We start from the raw sequence: 16,468 nt of genomic DNA, 5'->3' as shown, positions 1-16,468 counted from the left end.
TTGTATTATTACCAGAAAGAAGAGTTATTAAATACAACAAGGATATAAACCAGAGATACAACAATAACTAGTTACTAGTCGTTAGCAACTTCCTTTTCAATATTACCCTCAAAATGATTTCTTCATATTTGAATCGACCGTTATGAAAACTGAGTGTGAGAAATCCTTTCTCATCATCTCAGCACACATTCTCACTGCAACTGTTTACCCGCTGTTCCCACCCACCCCCTTCCCCAACGGTTGCTGTACGTGTATTGGTGCGTTCCGAAAGTGCACGCCAAAATCGTTCGACATCGCAGATCGCAGTAGCGCATGCGCTACCAAAACCAAAACAAACCACCATAGCTAGCCCACCCCGTTCGTCCTTGCTGCGCTACACTACGCTTCCGCCTGCGAAACACACATACGCTCGCACACGCGTCCCGATACACCTAGCTGTCATCTGGATACCGTCACTGCGGTCAAAAAGGCTCCATCCAGGCATCCGTCATCGATTCAGCGAGTGCAAGAAATGATGTGAACTGTGCGGTCGGTTTTTGTTGGCCTGGCTTGTGTTACCACCGGACATTCGGTTGCCCTTTTGTTGCGAGATTCAGCCCGAGCAATGTGAGACCTGCCACGGATCACGGAAACGAAGAGAACAGGCGACCATCGTTAGCCACTTGGGTAACACAGCGTGCGTTTAACCGTGTGGTGCCCCGACCAGGACATCGTGCTCCCCCTCTGTCTTAGCGTACACGGCTGCCGCGAAGGAAACAGAATGTTGTGCACCGCATTGGGAATTGTGCTCGGTGTGTTGGTCGCCCTGTATGCCTTGTTTGAGCTGCACTACTTTCTGCGGATGTGCCTTTGCGTTGTGTCGGCGCGCTTTCTTAAGAAGCGAATGCACATTCTGGACACGGGCACCGTTGTAGGTGAGTACATTTCAGCAGGTGACCATTTTCGCCCCGAATGGGTAAACGTTGTTTTGTTCCGTCCCAACGCAGAGCAATAGTTCAATATTCCATAAAGAAAGTCCCCGCCCCTCCCGAAGAAATGGCTTATTACGCGAAGTGCTAGGCTAAATTTAGCACCAGTAGTTGTGTGGTTTCGATCGCCACCGGTTGGCATTGGCAAACGGGGCAAACACAAGTCATTAGACATTGTTCGTTGCTTTTTCCATCATGCATAACACATGAGGTGGGGAATTGATTTGCTGTAATGCCACACCGTTTGCGATAAGGGTAGAACTAAAACCTCTCAACTGATACGTGGAAATAATCACAATTATATACGATCAATATGTAAAAATCTTCATATATAGAGCGGGTCTCGTCTATTTGGAAGATTTGAATAGTGTCAGAAAAATTTTTCCATTTATGGCCATGAGAATGCTAGAAGATCTTCATACCAGTTCCCTTTATCCCATTTTTTAAGGACTATGTCTAACGAATGACATCGACACACTGTTGTACCACATGAACAATGCGCGCTATCTGCGTGAGATAGACTTTGCGCGGGTGGATTTCTACGAACGGACATCTCTCTACCGGACCATCCGTAGTAAAGGCGGGTCCGTTGTCCAGGGTGCCACCACGATACGCTACCGACGGTTTATTCGTCCCTTTACACGCTTCACGATCAGCTCGAGGGTAAGTAAGCGCATCATTCCTAGCCTTGTTCCGTTTGGTGATCGTGGAATTAATCGATCGTTCGCATCATCTCACAGATCGTGTACTGGGACAATCAATCCATCTTCATGGAGCATCGGTTTCTCGGTGGAGCGGATGGGTTCATCCACTGTATCGCACTGTGCCGTCAGCGCGTCATGCAATGCTCGGTCGAGGACGTGATGGCAACGCTGCTGAAGAGTGGCCTTGTTGTGCAGTGCACACCGAAGAAGCTACCGGCCACCAACACCAGCTCGACCGAGTGCCTGGAGAAGGTGGAAACCGGTGCGGGCGTGGATACGGCCAGCCTCTCCAAGCCCGATCTGCCGCCCGAGGTGGCCAAATGGCTCGAGTGGAACGATATCTCGAGCGCAAGCCTGCGTAGTGAATGTTGAGCATAATGCCCGCTCCCGCGATCGTTCTGGTGTGTCCAAAAGCATGCCGCGGCGCACTTCAGACGAGTGTCGTCTGTTACTGGGTCCGCTTTCGTGTTGTGCACCGCAAAGTCCTTATTTTATCCTCCTGCCCAGTGCAAAGCGCGTGAACGAAGGTTGATTGTCCCACTAGCTGCGCACTAGAACCCTTCCCGTACTCGCTAACTAACTTTCTATCTCTATCGTTGTTGGTCCTTCTTCTGGTAGTTAACAAATGGAAAATAAAATTTTCTAACGTCTGGTCTGCATGCGGCCATCTACAACTCCTACTTCAATCCTGCAATGTTCGTCCGTTACGTTTTCAAGTGTTTCTTTTTATTTGACCATGTTCGTTTTCTGCCGGTGCTGAGTGACATCAAGCAGCGCACTGTGTATAGAACCCATCACCCATGTTGCGTCATCTGACGTGCTGCAGCAGCGTTCTAGACCCCGCAGCCTACTGGCGGAGGGCACTGAATGGGCACTGCTTCAGGAACTTCCAGATGGCATCGCATTCCGTTGAGGTCGAGCGCAAGTTGGTCGGACAATCGCTGAACACCGTCGTGTGGATGCAATCGACCAGGAAGCTGGCCTCCGGATTGCATACCTGCGTTCCCTTGCCGGCACTTTTCTTCTGATCCGCCACGGCCTTCTCGAACTCCTTGTCCTGCTTGTTTGCCTTCGCCGTGCACTCCTTGATTGCCTTGCGGACCACGCTCAACCATGGGCTGTTCTCCGGCAGGCTGTCGATAAACACGCTGTTCAGTTTCTTCTCGTCGACATCGCCACGACGGTTGTAGATGCCGGTACTGTTCAAAATACACTCCGACATGCACTGGGGATGGAAAATGCCGTCATTAGTATGCTAGTAGCGAGACGAAAAAAAAAAAACCCCAGAGAACCTCTTTACCTCCGTCTTGGGTATACCACCGGCACCCTTATCCGCAGCGTCCTTATCGATCGGGAACTTCTCGAAGCAGGTGCTCACGATGGACACGTCCAGCAGCTTCGGGATGGTGCAGCAGGTGAATGGATCCGTCTTCAGATCCAGCTTGCCGCAAGCGTTGGGAGCCCCGGTTACGCTAACCAGCAGCGTGCTGCACACCACCATCAGCAAAACTTTACCGTAGACGGAATTCATCTTGTTGATGGAATCGACGAGTTTTTTTCTTCGTTTGTTCGTTTATCGGGAACTGATGCTGATCCGCTGCTTGAATGATCCAACGCTCATGGCTGGGAGTTATTTATACTCGATGCAACATCCGGATGATTCCAACGCTCGTCGTTGGTAATGGAATTATAATAACGCTTGTTGTGAACAACCCATTTTTCGACACATTCTATCCGATTCTGGAAATAAGCACCAAAAATTGTGCATTAATTACATTATTTTCGACACCACCGCATGATCAACCGCATGATCAACGTGCCAACGTTATGACGTGTCGTAGCAACACCTGCGCGTTCACGGATCATTACGTACCTTCGGGGAAATTGCTGATTGCCGCTAATTCGACTATTGCAACTTTATAAAACGCACAACGATCGGCTTACCAAGGCACAGTGTAAGTGTAATCCAATAACATGGCACCGTTTTCGACCGTCCAGTTTGGGCTGCTGTTGTGTACCGTTTATGTGCTGGTTGATCCTACGCCGGCCAGTGAATACTACGGTTCCATATCTCCCTATAAAGCACAGCCAGAGAATTCTACGTGCCCGGAAGCAGTCCCGCTTCGGGACGTTAGGCCACAAAGCTGTTGCCAAAGCTTTCTCGGTCTGCATAACACGATTATCGACTGCTTGTCAAAGCCCTGCATCGCGCACTGTCTGTTGCAAAACTTCCGGACGCAAAAGATTTTGGGCAGCATGTCGATGACGGTGTCCAGCTTGATAGCCGTCGCGCCGAAGCTGAGCACACACTACGAGCAATGCCAAAGCAAACTGTTTGAGTTCGTCATCGGCAACGCGTTTGACGGTGACTTCCAGCGTACCGTGTGCGATGAGCGGCTGGAACAGTTCTTCGAGTGCATGGTGAAGGCGTGGTTGCTGGTAACATGGGCATTTACCGCGCTTCGACGTTGCCGCACACTGTCTATACCTTTGTCTCGTGCTTACTTTTCAGGACTGCATAGGGTACGATGTCGCCAATGCTAGGTGCGTTGATTTGCAGACGGCGGTCAAGTCCTCGGAATGCAGCGTGAGATCGTTCTTCACAAATGCCGGCACGATGTAGTTTAAGCGTTGCACGGATTGCTAGCGGTACACACTGCACGAACCACAGAATACAATCAAACCTAAAATGAGAGTGTTTTGCACAAAAAGGTCAATAAATTGGTTGCTTTCACATGTTTTTAAATGTTTAAAGCATTACAGTCAGATATGAAGAATGTGGTAAGCGTCAGCGCTTGACCACCCTTTGTTATTCAAGAATGTCAAACTAATGTTTTGAACCTTTAATAAAGTTTACACACAAAGTTTTGGAAAGGCTGAAGGCTCTTAGACATTGGTTGGTTATATATAACTTGTTTTGTAGGGTCACAGTCTTCTCTAGCGCACAATATTTATCGACGGTATCTTGCACAATCCGCAAATATGTCAGCTGTATAAAGATAAGATAAAAGAATATGTACAGCATTATTTTCTCTTCTTTATCTTTCACCTAGTTCCTCCTGCTTACCGGCACAACACAACCTCAAAAGGGCTAAGGCCTGCAATTTCTGACTTCCTTTGACTTAATTTACCCACCTAATCTGAGGTTGTTGTGCCGACGGAAGAAAGGAAAGATAGACAGTCCTTCTTTCGTGAAATCCCGGATGGGATTTTGTCCCGGTCCTGCCCTGTAAAGAACGACACCGCTACCAAATACACCACCGACCCGCTCCGACTTATTTTCTCTGTTTTAAAATAACGACCTATCTTAGAAGAGAAGCATTTCGATCCCAGAACCTTGGAGCTAGAAAAAAAGGAAGGGCCCATCCGTTGCCCATTTCAGATATATTTTCAACAAAAAAATATCATCAGCATGTTATTGATTGGAAGAAGATTATTTTAAAAAACATTACATATTTCTAGTAATACCGTTTATCTGTAAACTAATTTTATAAATAACTAGTATATCTTTGTATGGCATGATGGCATTTTTCAATACTTTATTTAAAAATTTCCATCCCTTAACATACAGTTTTATGTCTTGCACACTCTATTCCGTTGGAAGCATCTTGTAGCTGCTGCTGTCTCCTTTGTCAGTCGTTTAAGTTCCTTGGAAATTCGTAAATCTTATACTAGTAATTAGTAAACTTATATTTCTGTTCCAACAGTTGTGAAGTGTACACGCCACGCTGTAACGGCGCGATCGTGCTACGAACGTAGTGATTAGGATGTAAGTTGCGCTAGCACCCAGCAGAGGGCGCTAATTCGAGCGCTTTCGACTGGGTGCCTCTAACGGTGCGCTGCAGGAGAAGGCGTCTACGGTAAGGAGTTTTGAGAATAAACTTGAAACAGACACTGTACGTGTTCACTCCTGAACGTTCCGTTTATTTCAAATTTCAAGTGTACCAATCAACTGAGGAACTCTGCAAACGCTAAGCATTTGCTTCAGCACTGAGTCAAGGTTGAACTCAAAGAATTTTTCGGAGGAATTCAGAACACGAATTCTTCCACTCAGTGAATTACCCTGATTTATGTGAATAACTTTGTAAATTTCATTACTGCGCAGCTGACTCACGGTGATCCATCATCAATTGGAAGCATTTTCTAAACTAATTGAAATGGTTCATCAACTGATCTGAATGCGTACATGAAGAATACTACTTGCACGCGACAACAAAAGCGACTACCTAACTATCCCTACGGAAGGTAGATGCGCAAAATGTTCACATACGGTTCATTGCACAACGGACATCTTACGGTGGCGGATGCACACTTCCCACATGCCACGACGTGCCGACAGGGCATGAATATTGTATCGTACGGCCTAACGTAGCAAAGCTTGCAACATTTTTCATCGTCATCCTCCGGTTCCGCAGCAACGGGTTCCGCCTCTTTGGGGATATCATTTTCACCTTTCACCTCACTGTTATCTTTCGATTTGTTCGTCTGGCATTCGCGTATAAATTCGGCCGATTTTATCAGATTGACGTAAAAGCACCCACTGTAGTAGGTTGCATGCTCCACCCATGGATCATCGTCCTTCAGCCAGTCCCTTAAGGCACCACCACAGCAGAAGCACTTCACGATATCACCCTTGCCGGTGTAGAAGAAACCAGCGTCGACCATCTGCGCGGGAGTTTGCCTCATCGATTTCGGCCATTCCTTGAAGCTTGACAATCGTTCCACCTCCATCTTATACTCCGGGTACTTCGGGTTGTAGATCGGTACAGAATCTTCCAGCACGGTGATTGGTTCGGGTTCCGGCTCGACACTTCGGGGTATTGCAAACGTTGCCGCTGAGCTGGTGGTTGCTCTCTCATCCGTAGTGCCGGTTACGTCCGGAACAATGTCCTCCAGAAAGTCGAGAAAATTCGCGACGATCGGCACATTGTTCGTGGGACGCTTCGTCATCAGCGGACAGTAAAGCGACCATTTGCGGTGCTCGTGGGTCACCTCATCGTTCGGTTCCCAGTTTGCAAGCTCTAGCTTGCAAAAGTAGCACTTCACCATATCTGGCTGTCCGACGTAGAAGAACCCCCACCGTGCTAGTTCCTCCTTATTGTTGTAGATGAAAGATGAGATTGACGGTGGACAGAAATGGAATGTTTCTAACCGATCAATCTCCTTATTAAGGCTCCTTGCTGGTTCGGACCGAGAAGTGGATCTTTCACGCGAGTGAGGATGTTTGCATTCCAATACCGCAGTTTCCATTTATCCACTTAGTACGCAATTCAGTGGGCAACAAAGAACAAGAACTCACTGCACACCGCTAATGTAAGTTGAGGCCTGTTTGGAGCTTTTCTTTTGGAGGTTCACTTTACGTTACGATCTGTTTATGGTACAATCGTTTTTGGTCGACGTTATTCCGTTCCGTCATTTACAGCTAACTTAATTCGTGAATCTTTAGTAATGGTTGCCGTCCATGCACCGCCTTCTAGCATCCGTTGCGATATCTAAAATAAAAAAGAACAAATTCCTTTAATTATTTACCATTTCAACCAAACGATTCTCGAATGGTAATCTTCTAACTCCTCGTGTCGTGCATCTTCGTGAGTTGCTGTCGGGATAATTGTGGGAAATTTAAACACACCGATAGAAATGCAATTAGTCGTTTCTTTTCTTAAGATAGCGCAATACACAACACGTATAATACAAACAAAACGAGCTCGTGAGTTGTTCGACGCAAAGTTAGTTTGCGGTATCGACCATTAGGATTTTAGGCACTTTAAAGTCGTATAGTTTCACCAATATCCTTCACACTATCACCTAAAATAATCCAAACTTATATCCAAAATAAGTTTCTTTCAAGAACTTTAAGGAAAGCAAATTCACCACATTTTTTTAACCTCAAAAAGATCACTTCAATTAATCACTTTTGTTTTCCATGGCACTGCACTGCTTTGTTGGAAGTTAGTTCCAATCTTTTATCGAACGATCATCGGTTAAACGAATAATTTTCTTCTACGGTCACATGGGCGTTCATGTGTTTCAATCGGCACTTTAAACCTCAAACGTTCGGCCCGACATTGAGGAGTTGTTTTTCTTGACTATAAATCTTTAAAAAACACACACACAAAGCTAACCTTTTCCAACGTAGGTGTTCGTTTGTAGATGAATTTATGGTTGATCAGTCGATAGAAACTCGATCGGCCAAACGGTGCTGGAGATGCAGCAGCTAGTCGTGAGTGAGGTCTGCTGTGACTTGACACACAATCATCACTGGACCGAATCGCACGTACTTTCCACTTATGGCCACCAACCTCTGCGATACAAGAACGATTTTATTTCATGTTTTAGATAACGCGTATCTTATCAAACACATCAGCGATAAGTGTGGTTCACCCTTGGAAAGTTTGACACGGATCTAGTTTACAATGAAAATATACCATATGCCGTCCTTCGGGAATTAAAAGTGTAAACCCGTACAATCAGATGTTTCCAAAACACCGAGCTTAGACTACTTACAATCTGTAGCCGAAGTATAAGATCATTCCTAAGTGATCATATCAATTATTATACTGCTTACATGGGAGTCACCAAAATTACCGCCGCCTTCAGGGTCCCGCCCGTTCGACTGAGTCAGCACAGTGATTCCCGTCCCCGATGACGTAGGCCCACATTGCCAACTCGCCGATTAGCTATTTGCATACGCGCTAACTTCGCAGTATCAGGTCAGCCAACTATGGTAGCTTGACCGTATTGCGGGTACTTCCAACTTCCACCCACACCACGTTGGCTTATACTGCGCATCAGCTGCCGTCCGGTTGCTTGTCAAAACAGCGACATCCGAAACATCACCCACCCTCAAAGTCGGATCGCGATTGTTCGACTACTACTACCCTGGGCATGCTAATTCCACCATCTCGAACAACGACTAATTATCGGTTGTTGCAAATGCCTGTCCACTGCTAGTGTGTGTGTGTGTGTGTGTTTACGTCGTTTTTCTTCTCACGTTTTTTTTTTATTTTGCTGGACGGATGAGAATTCCGTGCACATGGCGAAAACAATCGCTACCTGCAATGCAACTGGGCGGGGAATGAGTTTTATGCGAGTGTGGACAAGAACACAAGAACAACAAAAGAACAAAAGTGGAAATTCAGGTTCGTTATCACGTTCCAAAATATCACCTCCTCGAAACGAAATAAATTGATTACATTCCATAAAATGTCTATCATTTGATGTTTTTTTCTCTGCAATTACCCGATAACACTTCACTGGCAACAAAAAAAGGGAGGTAATGATAGCTAAATCCCGCGACAATTGACCAACTGCTCCAGCCTTCCCAGTGCCTTGATTTGTGTTGATGGCTGCAATGTTCTGACTCACCGAGAACAAGACCGGACTCGTCTAGGCGGTTGCCCAAAAGCGGGCCCCGGGTGAAGCACAGGAAGGGTTCGTTCATAAACACGTTCTGCGTCGCTGCAACAACGTTCTGGCTACGCTTACAGGGAGATTGCCGTTGAGCTGCCTTAAAGCTATTAAACCAAGGAAGGACAAACACGTGATAAGCTGTACGGCCTTATCGCAGCACAAAGAGCGTACTCTCGATGCGATTTTTAGGTTAATCCACTCTGCAAAGCGCCAGCGTGTCGCTGTACAAACGTTGGTTAGTTGATATTGCAATCATACATGTGTACTCGAACGAAAACAATCTCGATTAACAAAAGAGCCGCAACCCCAAACAAATAATACATCTGACGACAGTTTGCTACCGAATGGCTGTTATGACTCAGGCACGATTCTTATAATCAATGAACTGTAGATTGGAACCGGAAATGAATTCATCCTTGTGTGATCGTTGCCCAACGGCACACTCGAGTACTCGGGTACGATGTGCGATGACATTCACATTTGATTTCCCCACCAAACAATCAGTTGCAGACACGTGAACTCTCGCCGGGTGTTTGATCTTCCCGGCGTCATCGCAACACTGCGGAAACTTCGGCATTGCCCGTCAACCGTCAACCCCGGGCCGGGTACACTAAATATAGCAACGCGTCTAAAATAGTTTGCATCCCTATTCCAGACAGCCAGTTCGGTAGAATTCGTCTGCGAATTCAGACACCGGTCTCGCCGACAAATGACGAATAATGGCACAACATGCGCAACAACCATTACAGAACGCACAGTTCCCTTGTTTGGCCTAATGATGGTGATATTTATGGACCGAAAAGGAACAGCACCCAGACCCAGACGGCCGGAGTCTGGCCGGTTACCCCCCAATACGCCAGCGCACGCGTGCCGCAAATTTGGCCTTTTGGCGGAGATTAAAATACACTTCTTGTTTTGCCATTTAGGCTCACAACCACGTTACGAACGGAGCGTCATCATGTGGATGGGTATGGAAATGAAAGCCACCACGGAACACGGTACGATTTGTATAGTTTCAACATTATTCTTCACATTGCAATTTATTGTTACGTTAATATGACATTAGCTTAAACTATATCCACACTAGAATCTTCAGGGTTATTCGAAAGTCGCTATATTTTAGGTACTTCAATCATACACAGTTGTGTTCCTGTTTCGTCTGGAGAGATCGTTTTCGGTTCTGCTCGCTCTAGTGTGTTAGTGTGCGTGTGTGTTTGTCCGTTAATGACTTGCCGCTAGACTGTTACTGAGAGATGGTTTTACTTGAAATCATTCCGTTTGCATAGTTTTTTGTATTTTTTTTTCCTCATACGTCTGTGTGTATGTGTGTGTGTATATGTTATCACTGTGTCCTGTTACCTGTAACCTAACATTTCAATTACGAACTGGAGCAAAAGTTCTTATTAGTTCGTTGCCCGCCTACCGTGGCATGTTCTACCTCACGAGTTGGGTGGAGAAAAGCTTAACCACTAAATTAAAACACGCAGCCTAACACTTTCAAGGATAATATTTTTTGCTATACCTAAATGTTGCTTCTTATCATCTTCAGTTATCTACCACAGTACACGGTACCGTTAACGCACCGCAAGTTGCCCTCCTTTAATTATAAAGTACCAACACGAAAATGTGCTCTTTTGGAGCGCCCTTCAGAACCGCGCTTTTCACAGTTCGACTGTAAAAAAAAAGTTCCGAGAGAACCCTACAGAAAAAGAGACATTCAATTGCAACGTAAGCTACATAAAGCTTACGATGTAGTAAAAAATACTAAAATTACCATCAGGCAACCGAAGTACGTTCACGATCACATACTTATGGTACAGTAACGCGTACAGGAGGTTCGTTTTGTTTATAGTTTAGCCTTCGTCCAATGGGATCCAAATTTCAACATTCAGTTACTTCCTATCTGTACAGATCCTGGCAATACCGATCGCGTGGCTGCCAAACCGCATACAGAGTGTGTAAATGCTGTCTGGCATCAACCGATATACATCCAGAGCGAAATGTTGTTTATTTGCTTTTCCTTCCTTCACAAATATTTACCTCACGCTCCCTGATACCCTCGTCCCCTTGCATCCTTACTGTATAGGAAAATTTGATTTTCCTTGTAACACATATTCATCCTGTACCACGACGTATCTCATTCGATCTTTCGGTTATGTCTGTTAGAGTTGTCGACGGGATAATAAAGGTGATATGCACCTATTTCCCGTTCTTTTAGGCTCTCTATCGCCCAATCCAGTTGCCAACTGCAAAAAGGTCGCAGCCATAAAAGGATGGCGATCTTCTAACTCCCAATGCAAACCACCCGAAGATCTATATTTCCCGGCACGTAAAGGGTGGTTAAGCGGTTTTACTGGTTAGACAAACTATTACACGCACGAGGTTAGTCAACCGTCCACTTAGCGGGGAACAATTGGATCCGCAACCATAATACATAGGCACAGCCCAGGTAACAACGGTGGGGATGAAACGATGACAGCCAGGAATCGATTTTTCCCAAAATCTAGATCACACCACCCCTGGCTGATCGATGCCGATATTTCGTTGCAATAAGGCTCCTTACGACAGGTACAGCCGTAGCACATTTATGAACGGTTGCTGACAGAGCGGACATTTGTTGACGGACGAGGCGCACTTAGCGCAGGCCACCACATGTCCGCACGGCATGAACGCGGTGTTGTACTCGTTGACGAAACAGATCTTACAGATCTTACCGTCCGACGGTACCTTCCGGTTGTTGCCTGCGTCATCCTCACCCTCATCACTGCCGGACGAAAAGTGGTCACTGCAGCGCAGCGTGCGCTCCTCGTCCGCGGCCGGTGTGGGCGAGCTGAAACCGCTGGACGAAGCGGGCGAGGTGCTCATAACCGACGACGACGCCGAGCTGATGCCGGACGTTGACGGTTGCGAGGAAGCGGACGACATCGACGACGAGGTGCCATTGTTAGCGGCGGCCGCATCCTTCTTCTCGTTGCACTGTTGAATGAATTCGCGACCCTTCATTAGCTGCAGATAGTGGCAGTTGCTGTACCAGATGGCATGCTGCTCCCACGGCTCATCGTCCTGCTCCCAGTCCTTCAGGCCACCGCCACAGCTGAAGCACTTCACCCGGTCGCTTTTGCCGGTGTAGAAAAAGCCGGCATCGCTCAACTGTTGCGGCTTCTGCTTCAGTGACGTTGGCCAATCCTCGTACGTCTTCAGCCGGTCGGCTTCGATCGCGTAGTTCGGATACTCCGGACGACGCATTAGGCTGTGTTCACCCATCAGCACACCATTATTCCATTCGGCCGCCGTCATCGACGCCCGATCTTGCTGCAGTCCATTAGCTCCCATACCGCCGTTGCCACCCACACCGGACATCGGTTCCATCTCAGCAGGACCATTGCCACTGCTGCCGCTGCTGCTGATGCTAATGTCGCTCGCTCCACTCCACGAGTCACCGGATAAGCGGTCCAGATCAATGTGTGCCCGCTCGTTAGCATTCTCGGCGTATGAATGCTGTCGCACGCTAATGCCGCAGGTATCGTAGCTCGGTTCCGGTACCGCATCGAGGTAGTTCACGTTCAGCGGCACATTGTTCGTTGGGCGTTTCTTCAGCAGCGGACAGAACGGTGACCAGCGCAGATGCTCCTGTATCACATCGTCCTGCGGTTCCCACAACCCGATCTCCACCCGGCAGAAGTAACACTTTACCGTGTCGTCCGTGCCGACGTAGTAAAACCCGTACCGGGCGAGCACGCTCGAGCTGATGAACGATACCGGCCAGCGGGCAAACGTGCGTAACCGGTTCTCCTCGATGTGAAAGTATTCTGCGGACATGCATGCCAGATCGTCATCCTTCTGCTTGTTGTCCGGTATATCAATTGGCGCCGGTAGTGATAGTGCATGGGCCATCTCACGCATGTCGCCGCTGTCGGGCGCTTTCGGGGTAGACGATACGACAGATGCCGCGCTGGTTACAGCCGATCTTTCTTCACCACCACCACCGCCTCCTCCTCCACCACCACCACCTCCTGCTCCTGCAGACCGCTGACCGCAGGCTACAACCTTCAGGTAATTCTGCGCCCAATGGAGCACGAACGTGAGCTTGTGCACAAAGATGGCCAGATAAAGCAGGAAGCTAGCTTGATCGTATTGCGCGTCCATGAAATGTGTTCACTCACACACAGACAGATGCACTGGGGGTTTGGTGGGAGCCGAATTTGTTACGATCGTCACTCGGTGTGATGTGCAATTGCTTTCGTGGCAAACGATCAATTGCCCTCCGGGTGGTACTAGGGTGGCGATGTTATTGGCGTCGTGTACTAATACGTGCAGCACTATGGGCCACCGTACGCAATTGCAATGGATAGAACAGTTTGTAGATTGAAGCTGCTCTTGGGATATTCGTGTTTGCGCAGCGTTATTGAGAACAGCGGATAACAATCTGAAAAGGTGATAAGATAGTGGGAAGAAGAAAGGAAAAAAAAATACATTTAGAATTTTGTTTGTCAACAGTCTCCCACTGTGCAGTTAAGATAGGAATGGCGCCAGTGACTATCCTATACATTCAGTCACGTGGACGTAGATTTACGCGACCGGAAATAGGGCGTCTACAGATAATTGGCACGCATGACTCATGCAAAATATATTCAATCTCCAACAGTGTCACATTGTAATGCAGAATCGTTTCGTCATATCGTGCAAAAACCCACTCGCTTCAAAGTACGTCACTCCGAGCACGGGATGTGTGAATCCGGCGGAGCTTTTTCGATAACACGATGAGCCTGCTGGCAAAGTGCCCTACCAAAAAAAAAAAAAACAAGGACCAGACGACCTCACGACCCATATGGCGTTGGCCGGATCGAATCTAATCCTTCGCGGAAGGTGCACGCGCGCACAGAAAGGACCCGAGAGTGAGCCGCGCACAGCTGATGGCAGTGATAATCCGCTTTCGAAATAAGCGGGGGAATAATGTACGAGGCCTGAAACGAGCGGACTATAATGAAACACAAATGTCCTACTGGGAACTGCCGACGGCCATCATGCAGAACACGTGCCCTTCTTTGTATGAAATGACAGCCCTCGTCAGGCAAGCGAGACATTTGTTCCTTTTCGGGTGTTGTTAACGGTGTGGTCTTGAATCTCACTTTACCCTCAGCTGCACTGCTGTGTGCCAGTGCGTAACAGGAGAGAAATTCTATTTAACGACCCTTTTCTTCTCTTCTCCCCCCCTTCCCTGCTTGCTCCGTTTCTCGTCGGTACAATAACACAAAGTTTCAAGCATTTTTCAAGCAGGCGGCAGCTGCAGGATGAAAGTGTCCGAAAAAAGGATCACGGATCAGTGGACCGGTGCGTGGCAGTGCGACGCACACAACCTGCCGTTTTTTTTTTTGTTGCTTCATCCCCTCGATCCTCTGCCCACATTATCCACCCCCCCGGCACACCCATGGAAGGGGAATTGGTTTTCGGAGCTGCAGATACAAAACCCAGCCGAACCGACAGAGCACACGCGAGCGAAAACCCCTTACACATGCAGTGGTCTGTGGCTGCATATATGGCTGTTGCTGGTTTGACAAGCAGCTGCCCGCGCGGAACGTTTTCGGGTGCTGGAATAACCGAGGCAGATGTTTCTGTGGGCACACGGCCAGATCATAAAAACGGTGGTGGCTGCTGATTGCTATTCGCTTGTTGAAATTCAACCATAACCAACCGTTTCCGATCGGTTTGGGCTGATCGTGCGCTGGATGAATGTTGAACAGGCGGCAAAAACACAATGAGAAATGAGATCCTCGAGAGCAGATGCGTTCTGTAATATTCCAGCGCCTGGTGGCTCTGTATAATCATGACACGCTTGTCGAATTTAGTCGTAAAACCTTCAAGCACTACTGAAAACATTTTTTTCGAGGATAGAACCTCTGTAAGGCCACGACAACACCCCTTTATTTTTGAGACATTACACAGTGGCCCCAAACAAGCGAACACCTTCCTGATCGCTTACAACTATCCGGAACTTGGTACGAAGCCAAGGTGTACCAATGGGGCGACCTTTTCCAACCACCCCCCCTCTGTGTGTCTTGGGAGCCATCAAAAAGCGCCGTTCTTTCGCTCTCTTTCTCTCTCTCTCTGTCGGTGTACGTTTGCCCTTCCTTGGAAAGCCTTCTCGCGGTTAGGGCACGGCTAGAAAAAAAAAGGCTTGCGTCGTGACCGGTCGAAGTCCGCATTCCATTCCCACAGATCGCTCGCTGGTGTGCGCACCGCTCCGGGCCTCAGCCACCCAAGCGGGAGGGTGAACCACTATTGCCACCATTCACGCTCACGGTGGGATAATAAAACAAAGCGAAAATCAGAGCAGCGCGGTTGTGTCCGTAGGGCATCCGTTGGGCAAACTCGGGGAGAGATGGATGATCTCGCTCGCGTCGGGGAGCATGATCGTACTTTTTTTTTAATGCTCGTCTAAGGTAGAAGCACAAGCAGTGGGCACATTCCGTGCAGATTATCTCAGCTCAGCCCTAGCCCGCCCCACCGGCTAGAAGCAAAAAGTCGTGTTGCAATGAAGCCAAAGAACGGGTGTCTCACGGTGATAGTCAACTAATGTGTAAGCTTTGACATCATTTCCTGTGTTACATGCATTTCTTGGATTAGTTGACTAAAGCCTTCAAATAATGTTGAAACTTATCAGTCGAGATAAGGCAAGGCCATTGGCTTGGGACGACCTTCTGGACTTTGTCTACCATTATTCTATTACATTGCTTATCAACTCGGATGACGTTAATTTGCTAAAAGTACCTGCGTTAGCAACAGAAATTCACTCCAAACCCTCATAAGCGACGAACCTTTCTCTCGGTTGGCTGCCCATTGGCATTTTAAATATAATATATTATAGAAAATAAGGAGGAACTCACCACCATGTTTATCGGCTAGAATGGAAGGAAGAAAGTGCTTTCGCCTTTCTCTATCCAGTTCTTCCCGCATTGTAGGTTTGCTCAGCATAGGGAACCCTCCCCTTCTATTTTCCCTCCTCCCTTTACAAAGCGCCCAGCATAGGTTTTTTTTTGTGTCTTTATTATGATGCAGGTCGTTCTACCCTTGTGTATGTGTGTCTACAAGGGCAGCAGCTGGGTGCATGCGCTTCGCCCATCCTACTAGAGGACCCCCCCTCCCGGAAGTGAATCGTTCTCGCGCATCAGATGTGCCGTGTTCCCAGCACCACCACAACCCTCCCCGTCCTGCCACCACACACACACACGGCGCATCGTTCGCTCATGCGTCCCAATGGCTTCCGGCAACCCCGGAACGGCTGATGTGGTAAGAAGGAACAATTCTATCCCGTGTCTTCTCCCTTTTTTTTTGTTGTTTGTGACGCACCCCAAAAAAAACAGAATGAAAAGGTCCACACATAATGCA

At 47.7% G+C, this 16,468-nt stretch overlaps 5 protein-coding genes across 5 annotated transcripts; 2 read left to right on the top strand and 3 right to left on the bottom strand.

The window, feature by feature from the left end:
- The first annotated feature begins 760 nt into the window (after positions 1-760).
- Positions 761-2,044, top strand: LOC128713568 (protein THEM6). Its single transcript, XM_053808429.1, has 3 exons — positions 761-914; positions 1,417-1,631; positions 1,709-2,044. Exons 1-3 carry the CDS (start codon positions 761-763, stop codon positions 2,042-2,044), a joined length of 705 nt encoding a protein of 234 aa, XP_053664404.1.
- A 475-nt stretch (positions 2,045-2,519) lies between these two features.
- Positions 2,520-3,203, bottom strand: LOC128711735 (uncharacterized). The gene is made up of 2 exons (XM_053806619.1): positions 2,973-3,203; positions 2,520-2,897 (listed from the first exon to the last, which is right to left on the bottom strand). Exons 1-2 carry the CDS (start codon positions 3,201-3,203, stop codon positions 2,520-2,522), a joined length of 609 nt encoding a protein of 202 aa, XP_053662594.1.
- A 443-nt stretch (positions 3,204-3,646) lies between these two features.
- Positions 3,647-4,295, top strand: LOC128712982 (uncharacterized). The gene is made up of 2 exons (XM_053807847.1): positions 3,647-4,111; positions 4,185-4,295. Exons 1-2 carry the CDS (start codon positions 3,647-3,649, stop codon positions 4,293-4,295), a joined length of 576 nt encoding a protein of 191 aa, XP_053663822.1.
- Positions 4,296-5,908: 1,613 nt separating this feature from the next.
- On the bottom strand, positions 5,909-6,922 carry LOC128713398 (death-associated inhibitor of apoptosis 1-like). Its single transcript, XM_053808257.1, has one exon. The coding sequence runs from the start codon at positions 6,920-6,922 to the stop codon at positions 5,909-5,911; it is 1,014 nt and encodes a 337-aa protein (XP_053664232.1).
- A 4,719-nt stretch (positions 6,923-11,641) lies between these two features.
- LOC128713397 (death-associated inhibitor of apoptosis 1-like) lies at positions 11,642-13,228 on the bottom strand. The gene has a single exon (XM_053808254.1). It carries the CDS (start codon positions 13,226-13,228, stop codon positions 11,642-11,644), a length of 1,587 nt encoding a protein of 528 aa, XP_053664229.1.
- Between the last annotated feature and the right edge of the window lie 3,240 nt (positions 13,229-16,468).

This window comes from Anopheles marshallii, chromosome 3 (assembly GCF_943734725.1).
Source record: "Anopheles marshallii chromosome 3, idAnoMarsDA_429_01, whole genome shotgun sequence".
Lineage (NCBI taxonomy): Eukaryota > Metazoa > Arthropoda > Insecta > Diptera > Culicidae > Anopheles > Anopheles marshallii.
Note: the sequence above shows the minus strand (reverse complement) of the source record. Positions and strands in the feature narration are given on the sequence as shown.

Bases quoted from the DNA above. Each gene is read 5' to 3' on its own strand.
- LOC128713568 (XM_053808429.1), top strand. From the start codon at position 761: ATGTTGTGCACCGCATTGGGAATTGTGCTCGGTGTGTTGGTCGCCCTG. The intron at 915-1,416 runs GTGAGTACATTT...CCATTTTTTAAG, and splicing joins GGACACGGGCACCGTTGTAG to GACTATGTCTAACGAATGAC. The intron at 1,632-1,708 runs GTAAGTAAGCGC...ATCATCTCACAG, and splicing joins GCTTCACGATCAGCTCGAGG to ATCGTGTACTGGGACAATCA.
- LOC128711735 (XM_053806619.1), bottom strand. From the start codon at position 3,203: ATGAATTCCGTCTACGGTAAAGTTTTGCTGATGGTGGTGTGCAGCACG. The intron at 2,898-2,972 runs GTAAAGAGGTTC...TTCCATCCCCAG, and splicing joins GTGGTATACCCAAGACGGAG to TGCATGTCGGAGTGTATTTT.
- LOC128712982 (XM_053807847.1), top strand. From the start codon at position 3,647: ATGGCACCGTTTTCGACCGTCCAGTTTGGGCTGCTGTTGTGTACCGTT. The intron at 4,112-4,184 runs GTAACATGGGCA...CTTACTTTTCAG, and splicing joins TGGTGAAGGCGTGGTTGCTG to GACTGCATAGGGTACGATGT.
- LOC128713398 (XM_053808257.1), bottom strand. From the start codon at position 6,922: ATGGAAACTGCGGTATTGGAATGCAAACATCCTCACTCGCGTGAAAGA.
- LOC128713397 (XM_053808254.1), bottom strand. From the start codon at position 13,228: ATGGACGCGCAATACGATCAAGCTAGCTTCCTGCTTTATCTGGCCATC.